The sequence below is a fragment of the Nerophis ophidion genome, linkage group LG06 (assembly GCF_033978795.1).
Source record: "Nerophis ophidion isolate RoL-2023_Sa linkage group LG06, RoL_Noph_v1.0, whole genome shotgun sequence".
Taxonomy (NCBI): Eukaryota; Metazoa; Chordata; class Actinopteri; order Syngnathiformes; family Syngnathidae; genus Nerophis; species Nerophis ophidion.
In genome coordinates, this window is record NC_084616.1 from 49,849,052 (window position 1) to 49,873,962 (window position 24,911).

The following is a 24,911-nucleotide window of genomic DNA, read 5'->3' on the forward strand; positions in this document are numbered from 1 at the left end:
CTGCATGGACGGCGCAAGCTCAGCTGATCTCCGGCAAGAGGCGACTTTTTACCACACTTTTCTCACCAAAACCTGCTGATTGACAAGTGGTCGGGAACCATGTTCGCTTGACCGCTCTGATCCATAGTAAAGCTTTACCTCCGGGAATTTTAAACAATGAAACACCATGTGTTTGTATGGCTAAAGGCTAAAGCTTCCTACCTCCATCTTTCTACTTTGACTTCTCCATTATTAATTGAACAAATTGCAAAAGATTCAGCAACACAGATGTCCAGAATACTGTTTAATTGCGCGATGAAAAGAGACGACTTTTAGCCGCAAATGGTGCTGGCTAATATGTCCCCTGCAACTTGAGACGTCATGCGCACACGTCATCATTCCGCGACGTTTTCAACAAGAAACTGTAATTTAGTGAACTAAAAAGGCCGTATTGGCATGTGTTGCAATGTTAATATTTCATCATTGATTTATAAACTATCAGACTGCGTGGTCGGTACTAGTGGGTTTCAGTAGGCCTTTAAGGTCCCTGGCCAGTCCTATCTTTGCCAATTGATTGTTGATGCTTCACTCCGATTTTAAGGACATTTTCCACTCGCTTGGCGCTTACCTGTGATTGTCATTCCCCATCTTGGCCTCGACTCATACATATTTTCCAGTGGTTTCATCCCAGTACAGTTGTGCAGTGTATTTCCCCACTCCGTCTGAGTGCATTTTATGTTCTCCATTCCTTTTGAATCTGTCTTTTGTTATTTTCTCGACTCTTTGTGAAGGATTTTTGTGTTATTAAACATTGTTTGTTTTTTTTAAACCGGTTCATCTCTGCTTTGGAGTCCTAACTCGGCTTAGCCGATCCTAGCACAGAATGTTTCTGTACATTGCTGCATTCATCTAAGTCTAGTCATGGAGGTGACCAAGAACCTGATGGTCACTCTGTCAGAGCTACAGCATTCTTCTGTGGAGAGAGGAAAACCCCTCCAGAAGGACAACCATCTCTACGGCAAGCCATCAATCAGGCCTGTATGGTATAGCGGCCAGAAGGAAGCCATTTTTTTGTAAAACATTTGCTAACATGCACCTGCACTCTCAGACCATGAGAAACTAAATTATCTGGTCTGATGAAACAAAGATTGAACTCTTTGGAGTGACTGCCAAGCGTCATGTTTGGAGATAACCAGGCACTGCTCATCACCTGGCCAATACCATCCTTATACAGTGACGCATGGCAGCATCATGCTGTGGGGATGGTTTTCAGCGGCAGGAACTGGGCGACTAGTCAGGATAGAGGGAAGGATGAATGCAGCAATGAACAGAGACATCCTGGATGAAACCCAACGCTTCTCATCCAACCTGATGAAGATTGTGAGGTGCTACATAGAGGAATGGGCAACATTTCCCAAAGATAGGTGTGCTGAGCTTATGGCATGGTATTGAAAATACTTGAGGCTGTAATTGCTGCCCACGATGGCAGAGGGGTTAGTGCATCTGCCTCACTCTACGAAGGTCCTGAGTAGTCCTGGGTTCAATCCCAGGCTTGGGATCTTTTTGTGTGGAGTTTGCATGTCCTCCCCGTGAATGCGTGGGTTCCCTCCGGGTACTCCGGCTTCCTCCCACTTCCAAAGACATGCACCTGGGGATAGGTTGATTGGCAACACTAAATTGGCCCTAGTGTGTGAATGTGAGCGTGAATGTTGTCTGTCTATCTGTGTTAGCCCTGCGATGAGGTGGCGACTTGTCCAGGGTGTAGCCCGCCTTCCGCCCGAATGCAGCTGACATAGGCTGCAGCGACTCCCCGCGATCCCAAAAGGGACAAGCGGTAGGAAATGGATGGATGGATGTAATTGCTGCCAAATGTGCATCAACAAAGAACTAAACAAATACTGTGAATGGCGTTTTGTCTTTAGCTTTTTCAGGACAAAAATGAATGTTTTCCATTTTGCAATAAGGCTCTAACATAAAATGTGGAGAAAATGTAGCGCTGTGAATATTTTCCAGACCCACTGTTTGTGTCTGCACTCTACACATAAGTCCTTACATTTTCCTGAGCACATGACGATTTAACTGGCTTATGAAGCATTGAGAAAACCTCCTTCATTGTGGCAACAAAGAAGATAAAGGACAATAATATATTTTCAGCTCATCATGCCCAGACTGAGCCTTGAATAGCTCGCTCCCCCTGGACCACCTATCCAATTTCCTCACCTCTATCTCAGGTCGCGCGAGGATCAAGGAGACATTAGTGCTGTCCTCTCTGGTGAGGTTAGCAACCGCCTCCTCTCTGTCCTGGACGTCCACGCCATTGATCTAACAGAAAGAGCGCAAGACATCTTTAGTTCAGTGCCAGTGGCATATTTGTGGAAACATTATCTAGAGGAATATATCAGTGGCTTGTTGATAACAATCATGACAGTTATATCATGTGCTGTATATTTAATCATGCCCTCACAACATGAGGTCAACCTGCACAATCTAAATGAGAGCCACCGTTCTGTATTTAGCTTAGTTTTCATGAATTGTGATTGCCATTTTGGGTTGTGTACGGTAGAACTGCAGTGCGGCAAGCGGTTTATTTTCCTCCTTCTCATGTTGCTGTTAAAAGAGACCAGAAACCTAGGAGGAAGCTTCAGTATGATGAAGTGGGCTAATATACTACAGAAAACATTTCATTTATCAAAACAGAATAACCAGTCCCTCCAGCATTTTGCAAGCTTTTTTGTGATGATTGAAGCCTAAAATGCCTGAATTTGCAGCAGCTTTTTCCCAAAAAGTTGCAGCAAAAGTTGTTGTTTTACAGCTTATTTTTTTTACTAAAAACTTTGAATCAACTTAAATAAATGATAAATGGGTTGTACTTGTATAGCGCTTTTCTACCTTCAAGGTACTCAAAGCGCTTAACACTACTTCCACATTTACCCATTTACACACACATTCACATACTGATGGAGGGAGCTGCCATGCAAGGCGCTAACCAGCACCCATCAGGAGCAAGGGTGAAGTGTCTTGTTCAGGACACAACGGACGTGACGAGGTTGGTACTAGGTGGGGATTGAACCAGGGACCCTCACGTTGCGCACGGCCACTCTCCCACTACGCCACGCCGTCCCTGATTTTTGTGATTTTATGTACTTGTTATCAATTTTTTAAGTGGTCCTTGAAACCATAACCTGAACAGCAACATCTTAGAGCACCACAGTCAGTCGACCTTTTTAAGAAGGGACTTAAAACCCACCTTTTTTAGCACAGCTTTTATCTAATTTCTCTCCCTTCTTGTTTTTAAATACACTGCTTGCTCAGAGCTTCCATGCCTTTATTTCTATTTGTATCCATGTTTCTGTTTTGTCTAGTGTTTATCTAGTGTTTTTCATGATTTCATTTCTATTTTATGTATTTTTATTATATATTCTAACTTTCTATTTTTATTTTTATTTTATTTTATTTTTCATTATATTTATACTTTGTAGCACTTTGAGATTTTAACAAATGTAAAGTGCGTTACAAATGTCATTCATTAATATTATTACCTTGGAAAACATATGCTCTATTGATGTTGTACTTATTTCAGAAAAGTGGACACTTGATGGCACTAAAAGCGCATACTGTACTATTTTAAGTACAGTGCTATTTTGATTTACAAACTTAATTGGAACTTGAACAGGGTTCCTAAATCCAAAAGTCCATATAATGAAGCAAATTTCTCCATAAGAAATAATGTAAATATAAATAATGGGTTCCAGCCTTGACATAAGTCCATATTTCAGTAAAGATTTGTACATTTTCAACACAATATAAAGTGCTATACAATACTGTATATCAAACAAACATAAGAAGGAGGTAATGAATCAACTGTCTCTTTAATTACAAGCCAAAACAACAACGACACCAAGCTGAACATTCCTCTGAGCGCTGCTCTTCCAACAAGTCCGCTTGGTGCCCTCACAAACGATCAGGAAATCAAAAGTCCTTAAAGGGGAACTGCACTTTTAAAATAATGTTACCTATATTTCACAATCCTTATGTAACGCAAGATCACATTTTTTTCTTTTTTTTATGCATCATGAATACTAAATAAAGGCGATCAAAAGTCCACTTACAATGGAGCCTATGGGAGGTACACTAATCTGCCTGTCAAGCCCTTAAAGAACATCTAAACACCCCTATTAAAATTTTAGATACATGCTGTAAGTATATAGTAAATGTATTAACGGGCACATTCATTAAAGCATTTAATATTTCTGTGTTTTGGTCATTTTAGGAATTAGTGACGCATTATTTTTAAAAATCCATTGCTTTCCTCCTCTCTAAGGTTCTCATAGTCATCATTGTCACCGACGTCCCACTGGGTCATTATTGTCACCAATGTCCCACTGGGTGTGAGTTTTCCTACCGAGGATGTCGTGGTGGTTTGTGCAGCCCTTTGAGACACTAGTGATTTAGGGCTATATAAGTAAACATTGATTGATTGATTGAAAAACACACCACAATATTTCCCATTTTTTCCAACTCGCTGCAGACTTCATGAGAGCCAACAAACATAATAAACATCACTTACCGTACATTGTCTGCTGTCATTAGGATACCTACTGATCGAATCTTATTACATTACCATTTAGTTGAAGGGGAATTGAACCAAGCATCTTTTTGTGTCGTTTTTCGACATGTTGGCTGTCAAAGTGTACCAAGTTGTCGGATTACATCCTCATCCTTCTAGTATCCAGGTGAGAGGCATGATTTATCATCTACAATAAACCTCCAGAAGCAGGGAAGCGAGAAAGCAGCTGACCGATCATGTCAACATTGATCACGGCGCCGCTGTAAATAGTTTGTCTGCATTATCGCTTAAAACAACAAAGTCACTAATACTTGGTTAATATTTAAGTCACCAAATGTAAATGGAGTATTGTTGGCAGTTTATGGACGGCTGTTTATTGGGTTTTATGGGCAGAATAGAGGACCTCCCATTGGCTCCATTGTAAGCGAACTTTTAATTCTGTTTATTTATGTGTTAGAATGCATTAAAGAAAAACATTTGTTATGTCTTTCATAATGATTGTAGTAGACTTTGTAGAAGGGGTTAGGTAAATGGGAGGACGACAAATGTGCCGTTTGATCTCTCTCTCATTCATCTTTGCGCTCGTCTAAGCGCGCCTATGGACACGTCCATGGGCGTTCAGCTCCTGCCACGGCCGTGCCTCTTCGTGGCTGCAGGAAATCTGAAATCAACACACCTGATGCTGATAAGGACTCCACTCCCATCATAAGCCAGTGCGTCCTGTGTTCCAGTGCCAGAACAAAGCTACTGTAAGCCTACACGTCTTAGCTATCTCCCTATGGGCGTTTGATCTCTCTGTGTTTCCCCTCCTCTGTGCTCATCCTTTTGCGTCATGTGTCGTCATCCCGCAGTTTTGCCTCATTTACTGGTTTCGAATTGTGTTTCTCTTCTCCCCGAATTCCCTCTGGCTCCCTGGCTGCCATCCTGGATCTCGACCTCTCGCCTGGACACGCACCTTGATGCCTCACTCCTGCCTTTGACCTCTTGCTTGCCCACCGACCTCCAAGTTTGCCTTGCCCTCCCCGGATTTCCGCATCTCGATCAACACGCACCTTCAACAAATCTCGGTAAAACTCAGTTAAACACAACACATAGTCACACCATACTTTTTTGGATTAATTGCACTCTCCACCTCCTTGTGTTTAATAAACATGTCTCATATCATCGACGCCTTTGTCTCAGTGCCGTCTCCTTCTCCATTGTACTGTCACATAAAGCGTTGATACATTGTTACACTTTGCTGTTCCTGCTTTGTCTACACAAGAAACACACATACCAGTAAGTTTGGATTAGACTGTTAACATGCGTGTTGGAGTCCCACTCATAGACAAATCTGACTGCCGAAAATGACACTGAATGGTCAAAATGTGCTGGGAAGTTGAAGGCATTGCACAAAGTTGCGAACTCGCGCAAAATTTACAGGGATTTATTAACGCTGCTTCGCAGGAGGACATTACGTATTTGTCATTCAAGTTCAACTGTTTGTGGTCAAAGTATCGCTATAATATTATATTTAACATTCTGTCATGGCCTGGGCGCACGTCAGTGCGCATTCATCTGCTCCAAGGTGTGCGCCAGACCGGCAGCAGCAAGCAGCTGCAATGAGCACACCTGGAGACCCGCCTTGATAAGCCATTGTAAGCCTGCTTAACCTGCTATCCCGGGCCAGAAAGTAGTCTTCTGTTGAGTACCGTAAGCTATCATACAGCTCTATGCAACCTTGCTTTGCTTTCTGTGTTCTCCACGGTTGTGTTTATTTGGTCTCGTGTTTTCCCTTGTTGTCCTTTCAGCAGTCTGCCGTTGTTCCGCATGTCTAACTGTTCTTCTCGTCTTCCTTGTTCGTTTTCCCTCTGGATTCCTGACTGCCCCCCTCGACCCCCGCTTTGGACACGGCCCTTTCGACATCCCTCTCCAGCCTCACAGACCTCCTGCTTTTGTTACGGACCTTCTTCTGCCTAGCCCCTTTTGGACTTGTCTTCTTCCTCACTCAACATTCCCGGTAACACACTCATCAATTCCTACACATAGTCTCACACCATACACCCCCTTGGATTTTATCACACTCCACCCCCCTGTTGTTTAATTCATATTATATTTTTCATTATGCATATAGTGTATGTATATAATAAATCATAGAGCTACTATGCCCTCTTGTGGTCTGTGCCGTCTACACTCTCCCCCAGTACATAAAACATTCCTTCAAAATTCATGCATCTGTTGTGTGTTTTTGCACCTGAAGTATTCTGTCCCCCTTACGGATGCGTCCATCCATAGCAGCAATACTGTTTGGGTTCACCTGGATGAAAACAGTATAGGTTTTCTTACACAAACTGTGTGTGAGTCAGAGCATCATGAAGTTGACATTCCCACCTCGCCGACATATATCCCGAGATCCTCCTCATCGTCTGTTCTGTAGCAGACGGTCAGTCCCAGTTTATCCTGCTGACGAGACTTGTACAGCTCCACCTCCTATAGGAAGGTTATGGAAAAAACAGCTCAGCAACTTCCTGTTACAAGTCTGAGCCTCCCTCACCTCATATTCCAGCTCATCCTGCCTGTCGACGTCGTGCTGAGTGATGTCAAAGTAGTCGGCGGGGTCGTAGTACACGGGCTCTAGGAAACTGAAAGGATTGTTAAATGAACAAAAATAAAAAGTAGGCTCAAAAGTGAGCGCATGTTACGTGACTGACAGTTCATTGAGTAGATATGGCTCCAGTAGTGGGGGTAGAGGAGGCGAGGGCGGAGGGTTTGGTGGAGGCGGAGCTCCACAAGGATGCTGTCTGCTTTTGCCTAAAGTCAACATATGTTGGAAGCTGATGTCCGTTTGGGTGCAGCTGTCCACACAGTCGGCCATCCCCATGGTCACTGGTACAATCGCCGCAGGGGGCGCCGTCGGGCCTGCACGTCTGCGCGCCCCACGTCTCAATAGGCTGGACAACAGAGGGTCCCGTATGTCCAGTGTGGGATCCCCAGACAGGCGGCAGAGCTCCTTTTTATTCACCTGGAAAACACAATATCAGACAGGTGGCATTCAGGAGCCATTTTCCAAAAGCCACAAGAAAGAGACTCATACGCATGCTAATATGAATCAGTTAAGATGAGGTGGACATCAAAGGAACAAACTACGTTTGTAGACTCGAAAGGTTAGCTCTCATCGGGCAAGAGCGGCAACAAGCTGAAACCAGGCCGACGATATTGAAAAGGTCACAAGACTGACAGTGTCGGTTGAAGAACACAGGGACAAACAGAGAATGTGCACGTATAAGCTTTAAGGTCTAAATGCACATCCCAATGAACAATAGAGCAGAAGGTTTGAGACCTCCAAGCGACTGTCGGCATGGAAAGAGCATGGCACGCTTACGTGACCCTTCTGTGGAGAGAAGGAAAGGACAACAACAATGGTGCAGTCAGAAGGTCATTGCTGTACAAGTCTGACAGTAGCAGGAATCACACAAGAAAAGTGAGCTCTTTAGTCAAGGAGCTATAATGGTATACAGCATATATTTACATATATTTAAAAATGTTATTTTCATGAGACAAATGATTTTATGACCTCTACTTAATTATGCATCCTGGCACAGCGCATATTATTAATGTTTTATTCAAGCTGTGTTTACATGATGTCATGCTGTAGCTCCATGTTACAAATGTGGACTAAATTAAAGGGGCTTTTTTTTGTGCTAAATTTTTGATGTATGGTAGGTGGACCTCTTCCAGCTCTCAGCAGGTAATATTTCTAAACCAGGGGTATCAAACTAGTTTTCATTGAATCCAAATCGCAGTTTTGGTTGCCCTCAGAGAGCCGCTTTTAACAATGAGTAATATAAGAATATACATGTGAATATAATGTATATAATACATTGACAATATATTTTACATAAAAAATAAATATTTAAATTTTACGCTAAAAACGTCCAACTCAGTCATCAGAACGTTACAGTAAAAGCAGTGGAGTTTTTTTTTACAGCATATAACAAATTAAATAAATGGAATGGAATGGAGAAACAATACCACTGTTTTTAGTGGTAAAATTCAAGCAACAGAGCTGCCTGTTTGTTTTTTGTTTGTTTTTTTACCGTAAAATCTTACTGTTTTAATGTTTTTTGTGTTTGTTTGTTTAATGTCTTACTGTCTTACTGTATATGGAAGAAAAAAAACAGTAGCAAAGTGGATTTTATGGTAAAAAACTTAGTCGGAAGAATTTAATCGTAAAAAATGTCTACAATTTGATTGATAATTTGTTTTGAAATCATAAGTCCAGCAGATATTTATGTACAGTATTTATCTTTATTTTAACAAAAAAATAGTTTTGGAATACATGAAAATATAACATTTTGATTTTTATAATATTGAAATTCAAAAGATATGCAATTGCATACAGTACATGATTTTTAATGTTATAAGGGAAATAACAACTATATTTAGTAAGAAAAGATTAAGCATTTTATTAACGCATATTATTTATTATGCTTTCGCGGGCCACATAAAATAATGTGGCAGGCCAGATTTGGCCCCTGGGCCTTAAGTTTGACATCCGTGATCTAAACTAATGATAGCAATTTAGCGAAGTTTAGCTACAAACGTTGGCTATCAGTCTAAGTCTTTTCCATCATAACAACAACTTGACTGCAAATTGTTAGTTCTCTTGGACTGTTTTTGTGTATGTGCATGCGCTGCAGGCATGTACGTTTGTGCGAGACAGGTAAGTGACAGCTATTTATGTCAGACTAATTCCTCAAAACTGCAAATAGTGTTTATTCAATCTAATTAGTAACTGTGAGATGCATAAACATTTTTAAACATAAGTGATCTGTTAAACCACTATCCATCCATTTTCTACTGCTTAATCCCTTTTTGGGGTCGCGGGGGGCGCTGGCACCTATCTCAGCTATTAGTTAAACCACTAATAGAAACATAAACTTGTTCATGGAACAAGTTGCAAACAGCCCCTTTAATAAAAAACGATATGCACTTACAAATATTACAATACAGCTTTTAATTGAAATCGTTGGTAAGTATTAATTTCACCTCTTTGTAGTTTGCACTTGTGTAAAACCAGATTGCAGAGATTTTTCTGTGTTTTTTGAGCCCACTCTGAGACAAAAGAACAGGGCAAAATATAAAAACTACCTCTCAATGCAAGGTCTTGCAAACCTATTGTTATATGAATACTTTTCGAACAGTAACAATTAGGGCTGTCAAAAAATAGATGTTTCAAATTAATCACGATTCTTACATGTAATGATTCTTAATCTATTAAATAAACAAAATCGGTATTTTTTTTATATAAATCTGTCCTGTCCAGCCACTCAGGCAAATCATATTGTTAATGTAGATGTGCATATCTGCTGTATTTTACAAAAGAGAAGTGGGTGATACTTCTCTTGTCACCTTGTTTGTATTTGACTTTATTAAATGTTTGGGTTGAATTTTAAGTAATATGCAAAATTTATCACAGCTCTTTATGTATTTCATGGAGGAATGCAGTTCATCTTTGAACAGGCATCCAATGTTATTAAAAACTATTGCTTTTGAATCGAGAATCGTTTTGAATCGAGAATCGATTCTGAATCGAATCATAAAATCAAATAAAATCGAATCGTGTGGTGCCCAAAGATTTACAGCCAATGATGTTTAATTCAGAATGTCATTATTTGAGTTCAAAAGTTAAATTGGAAGATGTAAAGTGGTACTTTTTCTTATGATTTGGGTTTTAAATAAATAATACATGATAAATGGGTTGTACTTGTATAGCGCTTTTCTACCTTCAAGGTACTCAAAGCGCTTTGACACTACTTCCACATTTACCCATTCACACATACATTCACACACTGATGGAGGGAGCTGCCATGCAAGGCGCTAACCAGCACCCATCAGGAGCAAGAGTGAAGTGTCTTAATCAGGACACAACGGACGTGACGAGGTCGGTACTAGGTGGGGATTGAACCAGGGACCCTCGGGTTGCGCACGGCTACTCTCCCACCGCGCCAGGCCGTCCCCACCACTGTCTGCTTTTGCCTAAAGTCAACCCCGCTAACACCAAACACCCATCCATGACTCTTCCTGGCGCGGGGGTGTATGATATAGCCAGGAATAGTCATAGATGCATGGGATTCTGGGTAATTGTTATGTTGCGTTTATGTTTTGTTACTGTGAGGATGTTCTCCCGAAATGTGTTTGTCATTCTTGTTTGGTGTGGGTTCACAGTGTGGCGCTTATTAGTATGAGTGTTAAAGTTGTTTATATCACAACCTTCAGTGTAACCTGTGTGGCTGTTGACCAAGTATGCCTTGCAATCTCATACGTGTGAAGATAGAAGCAGCGAAATGCATGCTTCCGGCCGGCACGCAGATAGCATAGTGTAAAGGCGGGTGCGACGGCATGTTGTAGAGGACGTTAAAAGTAAAGCTTTCACGACACGCCCTCTATATTGTAGTCGGAGTGGAAATCTGAGAATTTTAACTCCGGGTGATGTCCGGGAGAGGCACCAAAATCCCGAAACCCCCCGAAACAATCGGGGGGTCGGCGATTATGCAGCTGAGCCACATCAGAGAGGCCAAAGAGCCGCATGCGGCTCCGGAGCCGCGGGTTGCTGACCCCTGGCATATATGGTCTCTGTTATAATACAACAAAAACGTTGCATGTTTGTGATTTTCCTTCAACACCAAAATAAGCTGCTAAGGGGCCAAAGAAAGTTGCAAATACCAGTACTTTGATAAAGAAGGTGGAAAACAATATCGCATTTAGGAAATAATTTGTATTCCGGCTTATTCCCACCTCCAAAGACATGCACCTGGGGATAGGCTGATTGGCAACACTAAATTGACTCATCTCAAAGGGGGAGAAGGCAGCCTACAGAGAGGAGGTCCGTAAGATGGCAGACTGGTGCTCAGAGAACAACCTTGCTCTGAACACCAAGAAAACCAAGAAGATTGTCGTCGACTTCAGGAAACACAGCACTGACCTACTGTAGACCTCCTCTACATCAAGGGTGAGTGTGTGGAGAGGGTCCACACCTTCCGGTCTCTTGGCATCCTTATCTTTGACATCTTCTGGTCAGAGAACATTAATGCTATCACTAGGTTGTGCTTCCTGAGAGTCCTCAAGAAGCACAACCTGGACTCCAACCTGCTGCTGACCTTCTACCGCTCATCCATTGAGAGCCTGCTGACATACTGCACCACAGCATGGTACGGCAGCTGCATCGTTGCAGACAAGGAGAAGCTCCAGAGAGTGGTAAAGGCAGCTCAGCGGATCATCGGCTGCCCTATCCCCTCCCTGACAGACATTTACACCTCCCGCTGCCTCAGCAGAGCTACCATCATTATCAAGGACAGCTCCAACCTTGGCTTTGACCTGTTTGACCTGCTGCCCTCAGGAAGGCGCTACAGAATCATCTGGTCTAAGACAAACAGTTTTTTCCCAAAAACCGTAACCACGGCGAACTCTCCTAGGCACTGGTTTTATAGTTTCGCACTTCTCTGTATGCAATTTTTACTTTCCACCCACAGTCTGAAGGCTTCTGCATCTATGTACATAGTGTGTTATTTATTATCTAGTATTTAAACAAGACATTCAGAAAATTCATTCTCAGGACAGGACTGTGCACCTTACCTTCTTTTGCACAATTTTTCTTTTGTTTCTTTTGGTTATAGACTGTCGCACTGATACTGGAGTTGCTTTTAATCTCATTGTACCTGTGCATAGTGACAATAAAAGGCATTCTATTCTATTCAATTCTATTCTATTCTGTTCTATTCTATTATATTATATTCTAGTGTGTGAATGTGAGTGTGAATGTTGTCTGTCTATTTGTGTTGGCCCTGTGATGAGGTGGTGACTTGTCCCGGGTGTACTCCGCCTTTTGCCCGAATGCAGCTGAGATAGGCTCCAGCATTCCCCGCGACCCCGAGTGGGACAAGCTGTACAAAATAGATGGATGGATAGTATGAAATATGAAGTCATTGCCATCTTCCCCAACACCTTCAGTAAAGGTAAACCTAATGTGTTCCCCAATGTCAGATTGTTTTCTGGATGCAAAAATACCCCCCAAAAAATGCTTTCGTTTTCTGCCCCTTAGGACTACCAACACAAAGAGATGTACTGTATGTGTACTGTATAATACTCTTGTCAGTGCTCTGCCAGCTGATATTCAACTAATTTTCCTCCAAGCCAGTCACTCTGCAGGAGCCGATATCTGTAAATGTCTTGTGTTTTTCATATGCATCGATTCATCCTATACTTCCAACGATGCATGAAAGACTAATGTATGGCTAATTAACACAGCTTGCACAGTCTTCCTTGTTAGTTTCCAATCTGTGTTCCTTTGTGCAAACCCTCTTCAGTCGTCTTGTCTCTTTTTTTTCTCTCGCTCTCTAACGGCGCTCCACCAATCTCACCACATTTGCACCCCCACTCTGCCTCCTTCCTAGCCATTGTACCCCATGTTCACATTCATCTTGCCTTCTCTCCGCTCTATAGAACTTATCTGGCCGTGCTGCCTCAGCACTCCTGTCTGCTCTGTCCCTCCCCTGGAGATGTCGACCCACGCTGCTCTATTTCTACTCAAGCCGCTCCGTCGCCTTGTGTTTGTCCTTCCTCCCTCTAAAGTCCCTTCATAAATCTCACTGCCTCTTCTACTGCTCTTACAAACCTGGCAACAAATAAGACATTTGCTCTCATGCAGGGTCTTGTGCGCAATTAGGCCTACTTAGAGTGCTAGTTCACAGAGGTACTTAAGCATCCTTCCTCCGTGTCATTTTCACTTTCAACAACAGAAGCTATCAGAAAAAGGCTGCAAGGAACACCTCTCTGTCAATGAGTGACAAGTCTGAATACTGAATAAGAGCAGTACGTTGGGGGGTGGCGGGGGGTGGCTCATTCATTATCAATGAGGGTGCTTGGACTGCTTTGAAGAGGACTTCATGCTGGGTAATAGCACTTGTCTACCAGACCTGATGTAGAATCCATTACACACATCTCTGGGTTAGTAGGTCATGAAATATACATTCACTGGGTCACAATATTAGGCACTCCTGCACTAATAAGATCATCCAACCATCCATTTCCCACCGCTTATCTGAGTCCGGGTCGTGAGGGCAGCAGTCTAAGCAGAGATGCCTGGACTTCCTTGTCCTCGGTTACCTCCTGTAGTTCCACTGGAGAGACACCAAGGTGTTCCCAGGCCAGCTGTGAGACATACAGTAGTTTCCCTATTGTGTCATAGGTCTGCTGGACATGCCCGAAACACCTCAACGGGGAGGCGGATCAGCTGGCTCCTCTCGACGTGAAGGGGCAGCGGCTCTACTCTTGAGTCCCTCCCAGATTACCGAGCTCCTCACCCTATCTGTGAGGGTGATCCCCAACATCCCGTGGAAGAAACTCATTTCTGCCACTTGTATTCGCAACCTTGTCCTTTCGGTCATTAACCAAAGCTTGTGACCATAGGTGAGGGTAGGAACGTAGACTGACCGGTAAATCGAGAGCTTAGCCTTCTGGCTCAGCTCCCACAACAGTGACTGCATCATGCTGGACCAACCCGTCAGTGAATCTCGCGTTCCCTTCTTCCCTCACTCGTGAACAAGACCCCAAGATACCTGAATTGTTCCACTTAAAGCAGAACTTTACGACCAACTCAGAGGGTGCAGTCCACCCTTTTCCGACTGATACTCGACAGCAAACCGCCCCAAGGAACGCTGAAGGTCCCAGCCTGACAAAGCCAACAGGACCGTATCATCTGCAAAAAGCAAAGATGCAATCCTCTGGCCACCAAACTGCTCCAACACCCTAACGGCGCCTATAAGACCCAATACACACACAAAAATATGTTTCACCCTCAAATAGTAACTGTACTTTTTTTAAATTTTGCCTATTGCTCAAAATCAAAATGAGAGACAAGAAGACAGATGTAGGGGAGATGTAGAGTGGCCGTGCTAGGACTTTGAGGGTTGCAGGTTCGCTCTCCGCCTCTTGCCATCCAAATCACTGGCAGGACACCTCACCCTAGCCCCCAGTGCCGCTCACACTGGTGAATGAATGATGGGTTGCGGTCAGAGGGGCTGTAGGCGCAAACTTGCACCCTCGCTTCCGTCAATCTGTGTAGCTGTGGCTACAAATGTAGCTTACCACTACCAGATGTGAATGTTAAGTGAATGAATGTTGGGTTCTCACTTCTTTATGAAGCTCTTTGAGTGTCTAGAAAAGCGCTATATAAATCTAATCCATTTTTATTATTAAAACAGATGTAATGTTGTTTATGCATTAATGCGTTTTGTAATGCATTCGTAAATAAACATCATTAAAAATCTGTTTGCAACAGAGTCAATGGGAGGGCCTCTATTCGTCCATAAAGCCCTCTCAATCAGTGTTTTTCAACCACTGTGTAGTGGCACAAGTGCCGTGAGCAACAGTCTAGTGTGCCGTGGGAGATGATCTAATTTCAGATATTTGGATTTAAAATATTTTTTGCAAACCAGTAATTATAATCTGCAAATAATGTGCCGTTGTTGAGTGTCGGTGCTTTCTAGAGCTTGGCAGAGTAACCGTGTAATACTCATATCCATATCAGAAGGGGGTAGCAGGTATTTAATTGCTTTGTAGACGTCGGGAACATGGTTTGTCACGATCACAATATGAAGACGACAGCGGGAGGCAGTGTGAAGGTGAAAAGGTATCTAATGCTTAAACCAAAAATAAACAAAAGGTGCGTGCCCCCCAAAAAAAGGCATTGAAGCTTAGGGAAGGCTATGCAGAACGAAACTACAACTGAACTGGCTACAAAATAAAATAAAAAAAACAGAATGCTGGATGACAGCAAAGACTTACAGCGTGTTGCGCAGAGATGGCGTCCACAAAGTACATCCGTACATGACAGGACAAAAATGTCCACACAAAGATGGATAGCAACAACTGAAATAGTCTTGATTGCTAAACCTAAGCAGGTGTGTGGAATAACGCTCAAAGGAAGATATGAAACTGCAACAGGAAAATACCAACAAAACAGGAAAAGCCACCAAAATAGGAGCGCAAGACACTACACACAGAAAAACACCAAAAAACTCAAAATAAGTCAAAGCGTGATGTGACAGGTCATGATAGAACTTTGAGACAAGTATAGTGAAGCATGGTCAGTTATGGTTTGAATTCATATTCTACAATTGTGACGACGACTTCTTATCGTCATTATCGAGTTAAATTTTTTAATGATTTCTGCTGGTGGTGTGCTGTCGGATTTGTGCCTTGGCTCAAAAAAGGTTGAAAAACACTGCTCTAAGTAACCATCCAAAAGGTGGCAACAATACTCCATTTACATTTTGTGACTTGAATATTAACCAAGTATCAGTCATATTGTTATTATAAGCACAAACACAGACAAACAGTGCTGCCGTTAAGACTCGCGTGTGTGTAGGTTGACATCATCAGCTGGTGAGCTGCTTTCTCGCCTCCGAGCTTGTGAAATTTAATTTTAGATCATAAATAATGCCTCTCACCTAGATAGTAGAATGTTGAGGACATAATCCGACTAGTTGGTGAACTTTGTCATCCATTTTAGACCTGGAAATGGTGAGAGACACAAAAAGACGCTTGGTTCCACCAATCTTTTTTCTTTGCAAGGATTATGAGACATTCTTCATCTAAATGAGAATATATGAACATCCTTTCACTCGCCATCTCAGTGACAGCAGACATTGTACAGTTAGTGATGTTATATTGTGTTTCGGTGGCTCTCGTGGAGTCTGAGTTAGTAATTACTCAAAGCAAAAAAGAGAATCTCATGGTTTTTTTTTATTATTTTGCTGCCGTATGTTTAAAATGAGCAAACTACGTAAAAATTACATGTTATTATGGATGTATACAATGTGTATATAAAATATTAATGGAGGTGTTTGGATGTTTTAAGCGCTTCATAGGCAGAATAGAGCGACTGCCATAGGCTCTGTGGTAAGCGGATGTTTGATCGCATTTATTTTCAAGTTAGAATGCAAAAAACAAGAAAAACCCATGTTTTGTGCCCTTACAAGAAGATTGTGAATAATAGGCAAATAAAAAAAGGGCAGCCTTTAAACAGGTTAATAATGCTCACTTTTAGCAGACTTTGTCAGCATCATTCATTCAACAGCATGTGATAGTGCGGTTTGAGGTGGGGTTTAGTTAAGTAATAAACTGAGAAGTGTTTGTAATGTCTTGTGATTCCCTTGTAGCTAAATTGTCAAACTAAACATACATAGGTTTGTCATGACGTCTAGGTCCAGAAATGGCAGGCAAGGTGCAGGTAAAATAATTTAATTAAAATGGGATAAAAAAAACAAAAGCCGGCAGCACAAAAGCAAAAAGTGACACAAAACAATAATTTAGCGCTGGCAAGGAGCAACAGGTGGACCTAAATAGACTTGATTAACCAACAGAACACTGATGACCTGGCAGGAAACTAAGCAGAAAGTGAAGGTGCAGTAAAACACAGGAATTGATTCCATCCATCCATCCATTTCCTACCGCAACCGCTTGTCCCTATCAGGGACGGGTGGGGTGCTGGAACCTAACTCAGCTGCATTTGGGCGGTAGGCGGGGTACACCCTGGACAAGTCGCCACCTCATCGCAGGGCCAACACAGATCCAAACAAAATAAAATAAAATAACAAAATCCAAACCCTCATGTGGGATCATGTAGCTGAGTAACAAAAACACACACATGTACTGCAACACTACATCCACAAAACTTAACATTAGGACTGGGAATGATAATCTATTAGGAAATTAAATCATCATTCATTGAATTATGCTTTGACTGGTTGAGGCAAAAGACAGTGCACTGCTTGGGTGCAACCAGCAGAGGCACTGTTGGCCATAAACGCTCTATATGCAGTTCTGAGTCTCAAGTCAAGTTCAAATAGTTTTGCTATTTCTTATAAATAGATAAACAATCTCTTGTATAATTGATCCTGTTAGCGGATTTGTGATAATTTTCGATGATTTTTTCCCCCCGAGTTATAAATGCTGTTACAATGTTAGATATAATTGCGTCAAACAATGCCAAAATGTCACATCATTTGGTCCATGCATGAAGCTTGCACACAGTTGTGTGCCATTTGTGACGCCACAGATTGACAAATGTACTTATACGGCCAAAAAACAGGTTATAAACTGAGTTTACGCAACATTAACACTGAGGCATATCCAATTTGTTTTATCTGGACCACAAGGATGTGTTTTAAAAAATAGATTAGAAAATTGGTCCCCTTTAAGTTTACCCATGGTGCATCCCTCCAAAAAATATTACTGAATTAAATCCAAAGTGAGCATTATGATACAGTTCTTGTATACATTGTATTGTTTGTGTCCAGCTGTACCTAATATTGTGGGCGTGCAGGTGATCATGCCATACCCTCATTCCACATACCCTCATTCCATTAGTTTTTTAGAATACGACTTGCAGCAAGAACAATGAGAGTATTCACAGCAAGAGTTGGGTGGTGGCTATGTGGGCTGTGGAGCTACAGGGTGGAGGCGATGCAGACGGAGATGAAAGAGACCAAAATATAGACTGCTATAAAAAAGAGAGTTGCTGGTGGTGGAAGGAAATTGTGTGTAAACAAAACAAGATCTTGAAATTGTTTCTTTGAATGTAAACAACGCGTGAGACAGGTTCAGGGTTCTTATGTAGTAACACAATAGGAGCTCCAGGGAAATAACTAAGTTGCTGATGAATAATTAGTTTTTATCAGACAGCCCTTCAAAGACAAAATGGATGTTCTGTACAACGGGGGAGGGAATGGACTATGGAGAATTATGCTGAATATCAATGTGTACATAAAAACATACATTGTTTCCCAGGTTCACATGCATCTGTGTGCAACTCCACGGTGTCCATTCAGACTAAACATGCCCTCTTGCCCACTTTGATTGCACAACAATGGATTTTTTTCTCTCTCTCCCTCGATGCATTGCGGGCGTGAGCAGTCACCTTCTCATGAAAATCAATTCAACTGGGAACTGACCTAGTGCAGTGCTAAGCCCTGTAGTCTGACATCACCCAGCCTCGCAACCACGCTGATCAGGCCCACAGAGGATAGGAAGAACATTCAAAGATCAAATATATCCAATGTAATGTAGGACTGGCAGTTAGTCTCCACAAGGTAATCATGTACTCTGTTTGCACCAGGTGAAATTAAATGAAAGGCCAGTCAGGGGTATTTTATTTGAGAAATAAATTGTAAATGCCATGAGCCAATAAACGTATAAACTAATTGAAGAGGTTTATCCTATGATCATTTAGAAAAGCACTAAATGTTGTTTAAAATTAAGTGCTGCTTTTTTATGGCAATAGGGGGCACCGGTGGTGTGCCAAAATGTGATTGCCTACCAAAAATGTATTTCCTTTCTTCGCGGGAGCGCGCACCACTCGCTAAACCTGCATTGCTTGGCTTTGTCTGTCCACAGCGGATTAGTAGTTGTAAGACAAAAAAAATTATCTGGCATTATCTAGGCCTTTATCATGTCCAAAAGAGGAAAGTTTGCCTTTTCTGTGGTATAAATGAGATTTAAAGGACTGTTATTGGTCCGAGGTTGATGTGATAAAAACTCTTCCTTTATTGGTACATCCATACAATTGTAGCTGTTATTTCTTTGTGCACATGATAAATATTTGTTAAGTGTTGGATGTTTTCATTTATGTCAAATTTTCATCAAATGTAATATTGTCTGACAATATGGGATTCGGGCTTCACTGTGGAAGAAGGGTTAGTGCGTCTGCCTCACAATACGAAGTCTTGGGTTCAATCCCAGGCTCGGGATCTTTCTGTGTGGAGTTTGCATGTTCTCCCCGTGACTGCGTGGCTTCCTCCCACCTCCAAAGACATGCAACTGGGGATAGGTTGATTGGCAACACCAAATTGGCCCTAGTGTGTGAATGTTGTCTGTCTATCTGTGTTGGCCCTGCGATGAGGTGGCGACTTATCCAGGGTGTACCCCGCCTTCCGCCCGATTGTAGCTGACATAGGCGCTAGCGACCCCCGCGACCCCAAAAGGGAATAATCGGTAGAAAATGGATGGATGGAATATGGGAATCAACGTAGTATTTTGATATTTACACGTTGTATATTTACACATGCATATTCTACTAGAATACTCTTATGAGTATTACATACAGTATATTAAAATAAAGAACCTACTGTACTGTTAACTTGTTGAAATATATTTTACAAAGCTAAAAATCTACCCAATTGGCCACTTTGCTGCTGCCAAAAAATGATTTCAAGTAATATTTTGAAAGTGACACATCTCATCTCTGCATATTTTACGAGTATACCCTTATGAACATTACATATATCAAAATTAAGTACCTACTGTACTGTTTACTTGTTGAAATGTTCTTTTCAAAGCTAAAAATCTACCAACCACTTTGCTGCTGCCAACAAATTATTTCAAGTAATATATTGATACTGACACATCTAATCTCTGCATAATGTACTAGAATACCCTTGCATTTTAAATAAATGAATACATCCAAACACTCTATACATATTTAATATGTGCACGAAGAAATAACAGTTTCAATTGTATGTATCTTCCAAACCAGAAAGAGGTTTTATCACATCAATGTTGGACTAACAACAGTCCTTTAAATATCATTAATAGCAAACTGTCATTTTTCGGACACAATAAAGGCTCAAATAATGTCAAACACGTAGCGTTACAATAACCACGAAGATAAAATGTTTATCATACACCTAGTTAGCCGCTGTGGATAGATGAAGCCTCGAAAAACAGGTTTAGCGAGCGGCGCGCGCTCCCGCGAAGGAAATCCATTTTTGGCAGGCAATCACATTTTGGCACAACACCTGATTATAAGGCATACTGTCGATGAGCGAGTCGATAATGATACAAATAAAGATTATAAGGCGCATTAATGGGGTCATATTGTGATATTTTTCTACATTTATAACACTCCCTTGTAGTCTACATAACATGTAATGGTATTTTTTTAATAAAATAAACGTTGCATAGATTATGTTTCACCGACCATCTCTTCAAAGTCACTTTCTGACCATCTCTTCAGGATGCGCCATTTTGTGGGCGGATCTTAATTACATGGATCTTGATTACCACTTCGAGGCCGTCTTCTCCCAATGACACATCATATATTATTTACTTTAGTAGCGTGTAAGGACAATCCTCAAAGGAGAAGATAGATAGATAGATAGATAGATAGATAGATAGATAGATAGATAGATAGATAGATAGATAGATAGATAGATAGATAGATAGATCGATAGATAGATAGATAGATAGATAGATAGATAGATAGATAGATAGATAGATAGATAGATAGATAGATAGATAGATAGATAGATAGATAGATAGATAGATAGATAGATAGATAGATAATATTTTATTGATTCCTTCAGGAGAGTTCCCTCAGGAAAATTAAAAAGTTGAAAGTGTGAATTGATGGGGCTAACTGTTTGAATGACATTGAGACTTTGCTAAAATCGACAACAAACCATTATCTCGTCTTCCGTGGATCATTACTGCAACAACACCGGAAATGTGTCCCATGAATAAACGTCCGACCGAAAATAACTACATTTCTTTGGGTGAATTACGTAAACCCACCACACCGGTAGTTTTTTTCTGAGGTGGTACTTGGTGAAAAAAGTTTGAGAACCACTGTTCTACATTCTCAATGAAACATCAGTTTTGGGATTGCTGCTAGCGTCATCTGGCAGTCCACAGCTATCTCTTATGTTTGAGTGTCACACTTACGGGATCATTACACCATTTACCAAATAAAATTGCTTCGAGGTCAGTAAGCACAACCTGAAATACTCTGGCCATTAACCGCACCAGATTAAAAAGCGCTCTGTCAATTTTTGAGAAAATTAAATTATTTCATGTGTGCCTTATAATTTGAAAAATACTGTATAGGCAACACGGGCAGCACGGTGACAGAGGGGTTAGTGCGTCTGCCTCACAATACGAAGGTCCTGAGTAGTCCTGGGTTCAATCCCAGGCTCGGGATCTTTCTGTGTGGAGTTTGCATGTTCTCCCCTTGACTGCATGGGTTCCCTCCGGGTACTCCGGCTTCCTCCCACCTCCAAAGACATGCACTTGGGGATAGGTTGATTGGCAACACAAAATTGCCCCTAGTGTGTGAATGTGAGTGTGAATGTTGTCTGTCTATCTGTGTTGGCCCTGTGATGAGTTGGCGACTTGTCCAGGGTGTACACCGCCTTCCGCCCGATTGTAGCTGAGATAGGCAAGAGCGCCACCCGCGACCCCAAAGGGGTAGAAAATGGATGGATGGATGGATGTATAGGCAACACATTACATGAACAAGCAATAATTCATGTCATGCATTTAAAAATAATGAAAAAATGTGTTTTTAAAACCTGACTAAAACCACTAAACCCTAAACTAATACTCAAACGATCAGGCTTGTCAAAAGTGCGGCCCAGGGGCCATTTGTGGCCTGCCGATTGTTTTTCATTGACGACACAAAACTAAAAACATCCCAGATTAGAATATTCAACAAAGAAAAGAAAAAATGGATCTGGCCCAAATCCCCCCTAAAATGGGACTTCATGATGACCACGTGTACAACATAGGTGAATTATTAGATAAGATATTACACTGATTTGCTTTGTTACATATAACACAAAGTTATAAAGTACCGTATTTTTCGGAGTATAAATCGCTCCGGAGTATAAATCGCACCTGCTGAAAATGCATAATAAAGAAGGGTAAAAACATATATTAGTCGCACTGGAGTATAAGACGCATTTTTTGTGGAAATTTATTTGATAAAAACCAACATCAAGAATAGACATTTGAAAGGCAAATTAAAATAAATAAAGAATAGTGAACAACAGGCTTAATAAGTGTACGTTATATGACTCATAAATAACCAACTGAGAAGGTGCCTGGTATGTTAACGTAACATATTATGGTAAGAGTCCTTCAAATAACTATAACATATGGAACATGCTATTCGTTTAACAAACAATCTGTCCCTCCTAACTGCTAAATCCGATGAAATCTAATACGTCTATCTCTTACGTGAATGAGCTAAATGGGTTGTACTTGTATAGCGCTTTTTCTACCTTCAAGGTACTCAAAGCGCTTTGACACTACTTCCACATTTACCCATTCACACACACATTCACACACTGATGGAGGGAGCTGCCATGCAAGGCGCCAACCAGCACCCATCAGGAGCAAGGGTGAAGTGTCTTGCTCAGGACACAACGGACGTGACGAGGTTGGTACTAGGTGGGATTTGAACCAGGGACCCTCGGGTTGCGCACGGCCACTCTCCCACTGCGCCACGCCGTCCCCAAATAATATTATAAATAATATTATTTGATATTTTACGGTAATGTGTTAATAGGTAATGTGTTAATAATTTCACACATAAGTCACTCCTCAGTATACGTCGCAAACTATGAAAAAAAAACGCGCCTTATAGTCCGAAAAATACGGTAGGTGTTTTGTTCAGATAGTTTAACATATATTGATTGACTCAAAATGTATTACTATCCTTAATACACAAATCATCAATGTTGGCCCCCTACATCCTTAAATGTTACTGTATGTGGCTGGAAAAGGTTTGGACAGCCTTGACCTACAGTATAGTGGAGAAAGCTACATTTACATGTATGCAGTGAACTGAGTGTGCACGTTATATGTTTTATTTGGATAAGATATTTGTAAAAAATACACTATAATATCTGATTTAAGGTCCACATTTCAACGTCACAAGAAATTGTAACGCTAACACTCATATGTAATTTGAAAATCTTTAAAACAATGAGTAAAAAGATGAATGTTTCCCTTTGATATTCAAGACAGACAACATATCAGTTAATTGAAATGGCATTTAAAAAAGAAGTGTATTAATAATTATGATTAATTGTCATTTACAAATCCACTGTTTATAATTCTCAGTTCATTCATGCTATTTTGAATTGAACTCACACATGCACATACAGGCGCGCACACACACACATTTTTTTAATGACACCGGTTGCCATGGCAGCAGCTTCCCTTGAAAAGCGGTAGAACCGTGTCAGGAAGAGAAGGTTTACTCTTTGTGTTAAGTCTTGCCCAATTCACAAGTCCACCATTCAACAGCTGACTATAAATTTTACAAGTGGCTTGCAGCATGTTTTTGTAAGCAAAGAGGGCTTTGGGTGGCAATCGATTGGTGTGTGTGAGTAACAACCACCACCAGCGTACAACATTGCTGAGTCTAGATGTATAATGTATGAGTTTTATATTTCTCTGGCAAAGGGGCCAACTGATTTAAAACCGTTTGAGTTAACCATCTCTGCACTGCTGCTGCTCGGTTGATTTCATTTGCAGACATAATTACACATAAACACAGAGATGCATACGCTTGAAGGGAAAACAGTGAGTACTTCAGTGATTTGATGAGCAGGATGTAATTGCCATCCCTTTATTATCGTTTAAGTAACATGACGTTTGGATTAATGATCATTTGTGTATTGATGTCAAGACTGAAGTTGTAGAAAGATACAGTCTGGTTGTGTTGCGAATAATCCACCTTTTGCGGCGTAATAAACAACTCCTTTCACAAGCCCTAACCTCATAACGCTTGACCAAAACAATAGCTGAACAAGGTGAATTTTCTTCGATAGCAAATCCTTCAGGCTCAACACATACACAGTTTTCCACAGAACCCTGTTGTATTTTACAGCCTGTCTGTACGCGTCTGCTCCATCAAGTCAATTGCTTCGGACACATGAGGCCAAAGAGCAGAACGAGAAGACTTTCCTGATAGTCTCCTTTTCCCTGCTCGTCTCATTAGCATGACTTTGGAAGGGCTAAGTATTCCCTCTATTGCTTCTGGCACCAGATGCAGCCCCATTAAGTAGTCTGGGCTCCTGTGATGCTCTGGTATCCCAAATGGCACACAAAGCATCACAGAAACAACAGTGTTGCACTGCTGAGGATTGTTCATTCCTCGTGATCACAAGGCTTATGCGGGGTCACCGCATGTATTACCGAGTCGCCATCAGGAGCTTCCTCGGGCACTGCATCGCCAGCCAAGCTCAGATAAGCTCTGGGGTCCCAGTTGGCAGGTGGTACTGATGCTGTAACCCTAGCAACCTCTCCCACTCACTTTCATTTGAGTGCACCTTTCACAACATAGCTACCCTGCTTCCTCTCCATCTCCACCTTTTGGGACTTTGCCCTGCTTGCCCTGATCTTAAGCCATACAATTAAATGCTGGAAATAGACATCCCTAATTGACTATTTCAACATGGAAATGCTACAACATGAATACTATATACAGAAAGTTAGGTACAAAAAAAAAAAACACTTTGATCCATTTGATTAAAACAAC

At 41.4% G+C, this 24,911-nt stretch overlaps 1 protein-coding gene across 1 annotated transcript in view; it reads right to left on the reverse strand.

The window, feature by feature from the left end:
• Nucleotides 1-24,911, reverse strand: part of LOC133554870 (PDZ domain-containing protein 4-like) — a 48,673-nt gene that overhangs the window by 20,067 nt on the left and 3,695 nt on the right. Inside the window, 5 exon segments of the mRNA XM_061904112.1 lie at nt 2,200-2,301; nt 6,780-6,842; nt 6,917-7,015; nt 7,080-7,167; nt 7,237-7,547. Coding sequence (XP_061760096.1) covers nt 2,200-2,301; nt 6,780-6,842; nt 6,917-7,015; nt 7,080-7,167; nt 7,237-7,547 — 663 coding nt within the window.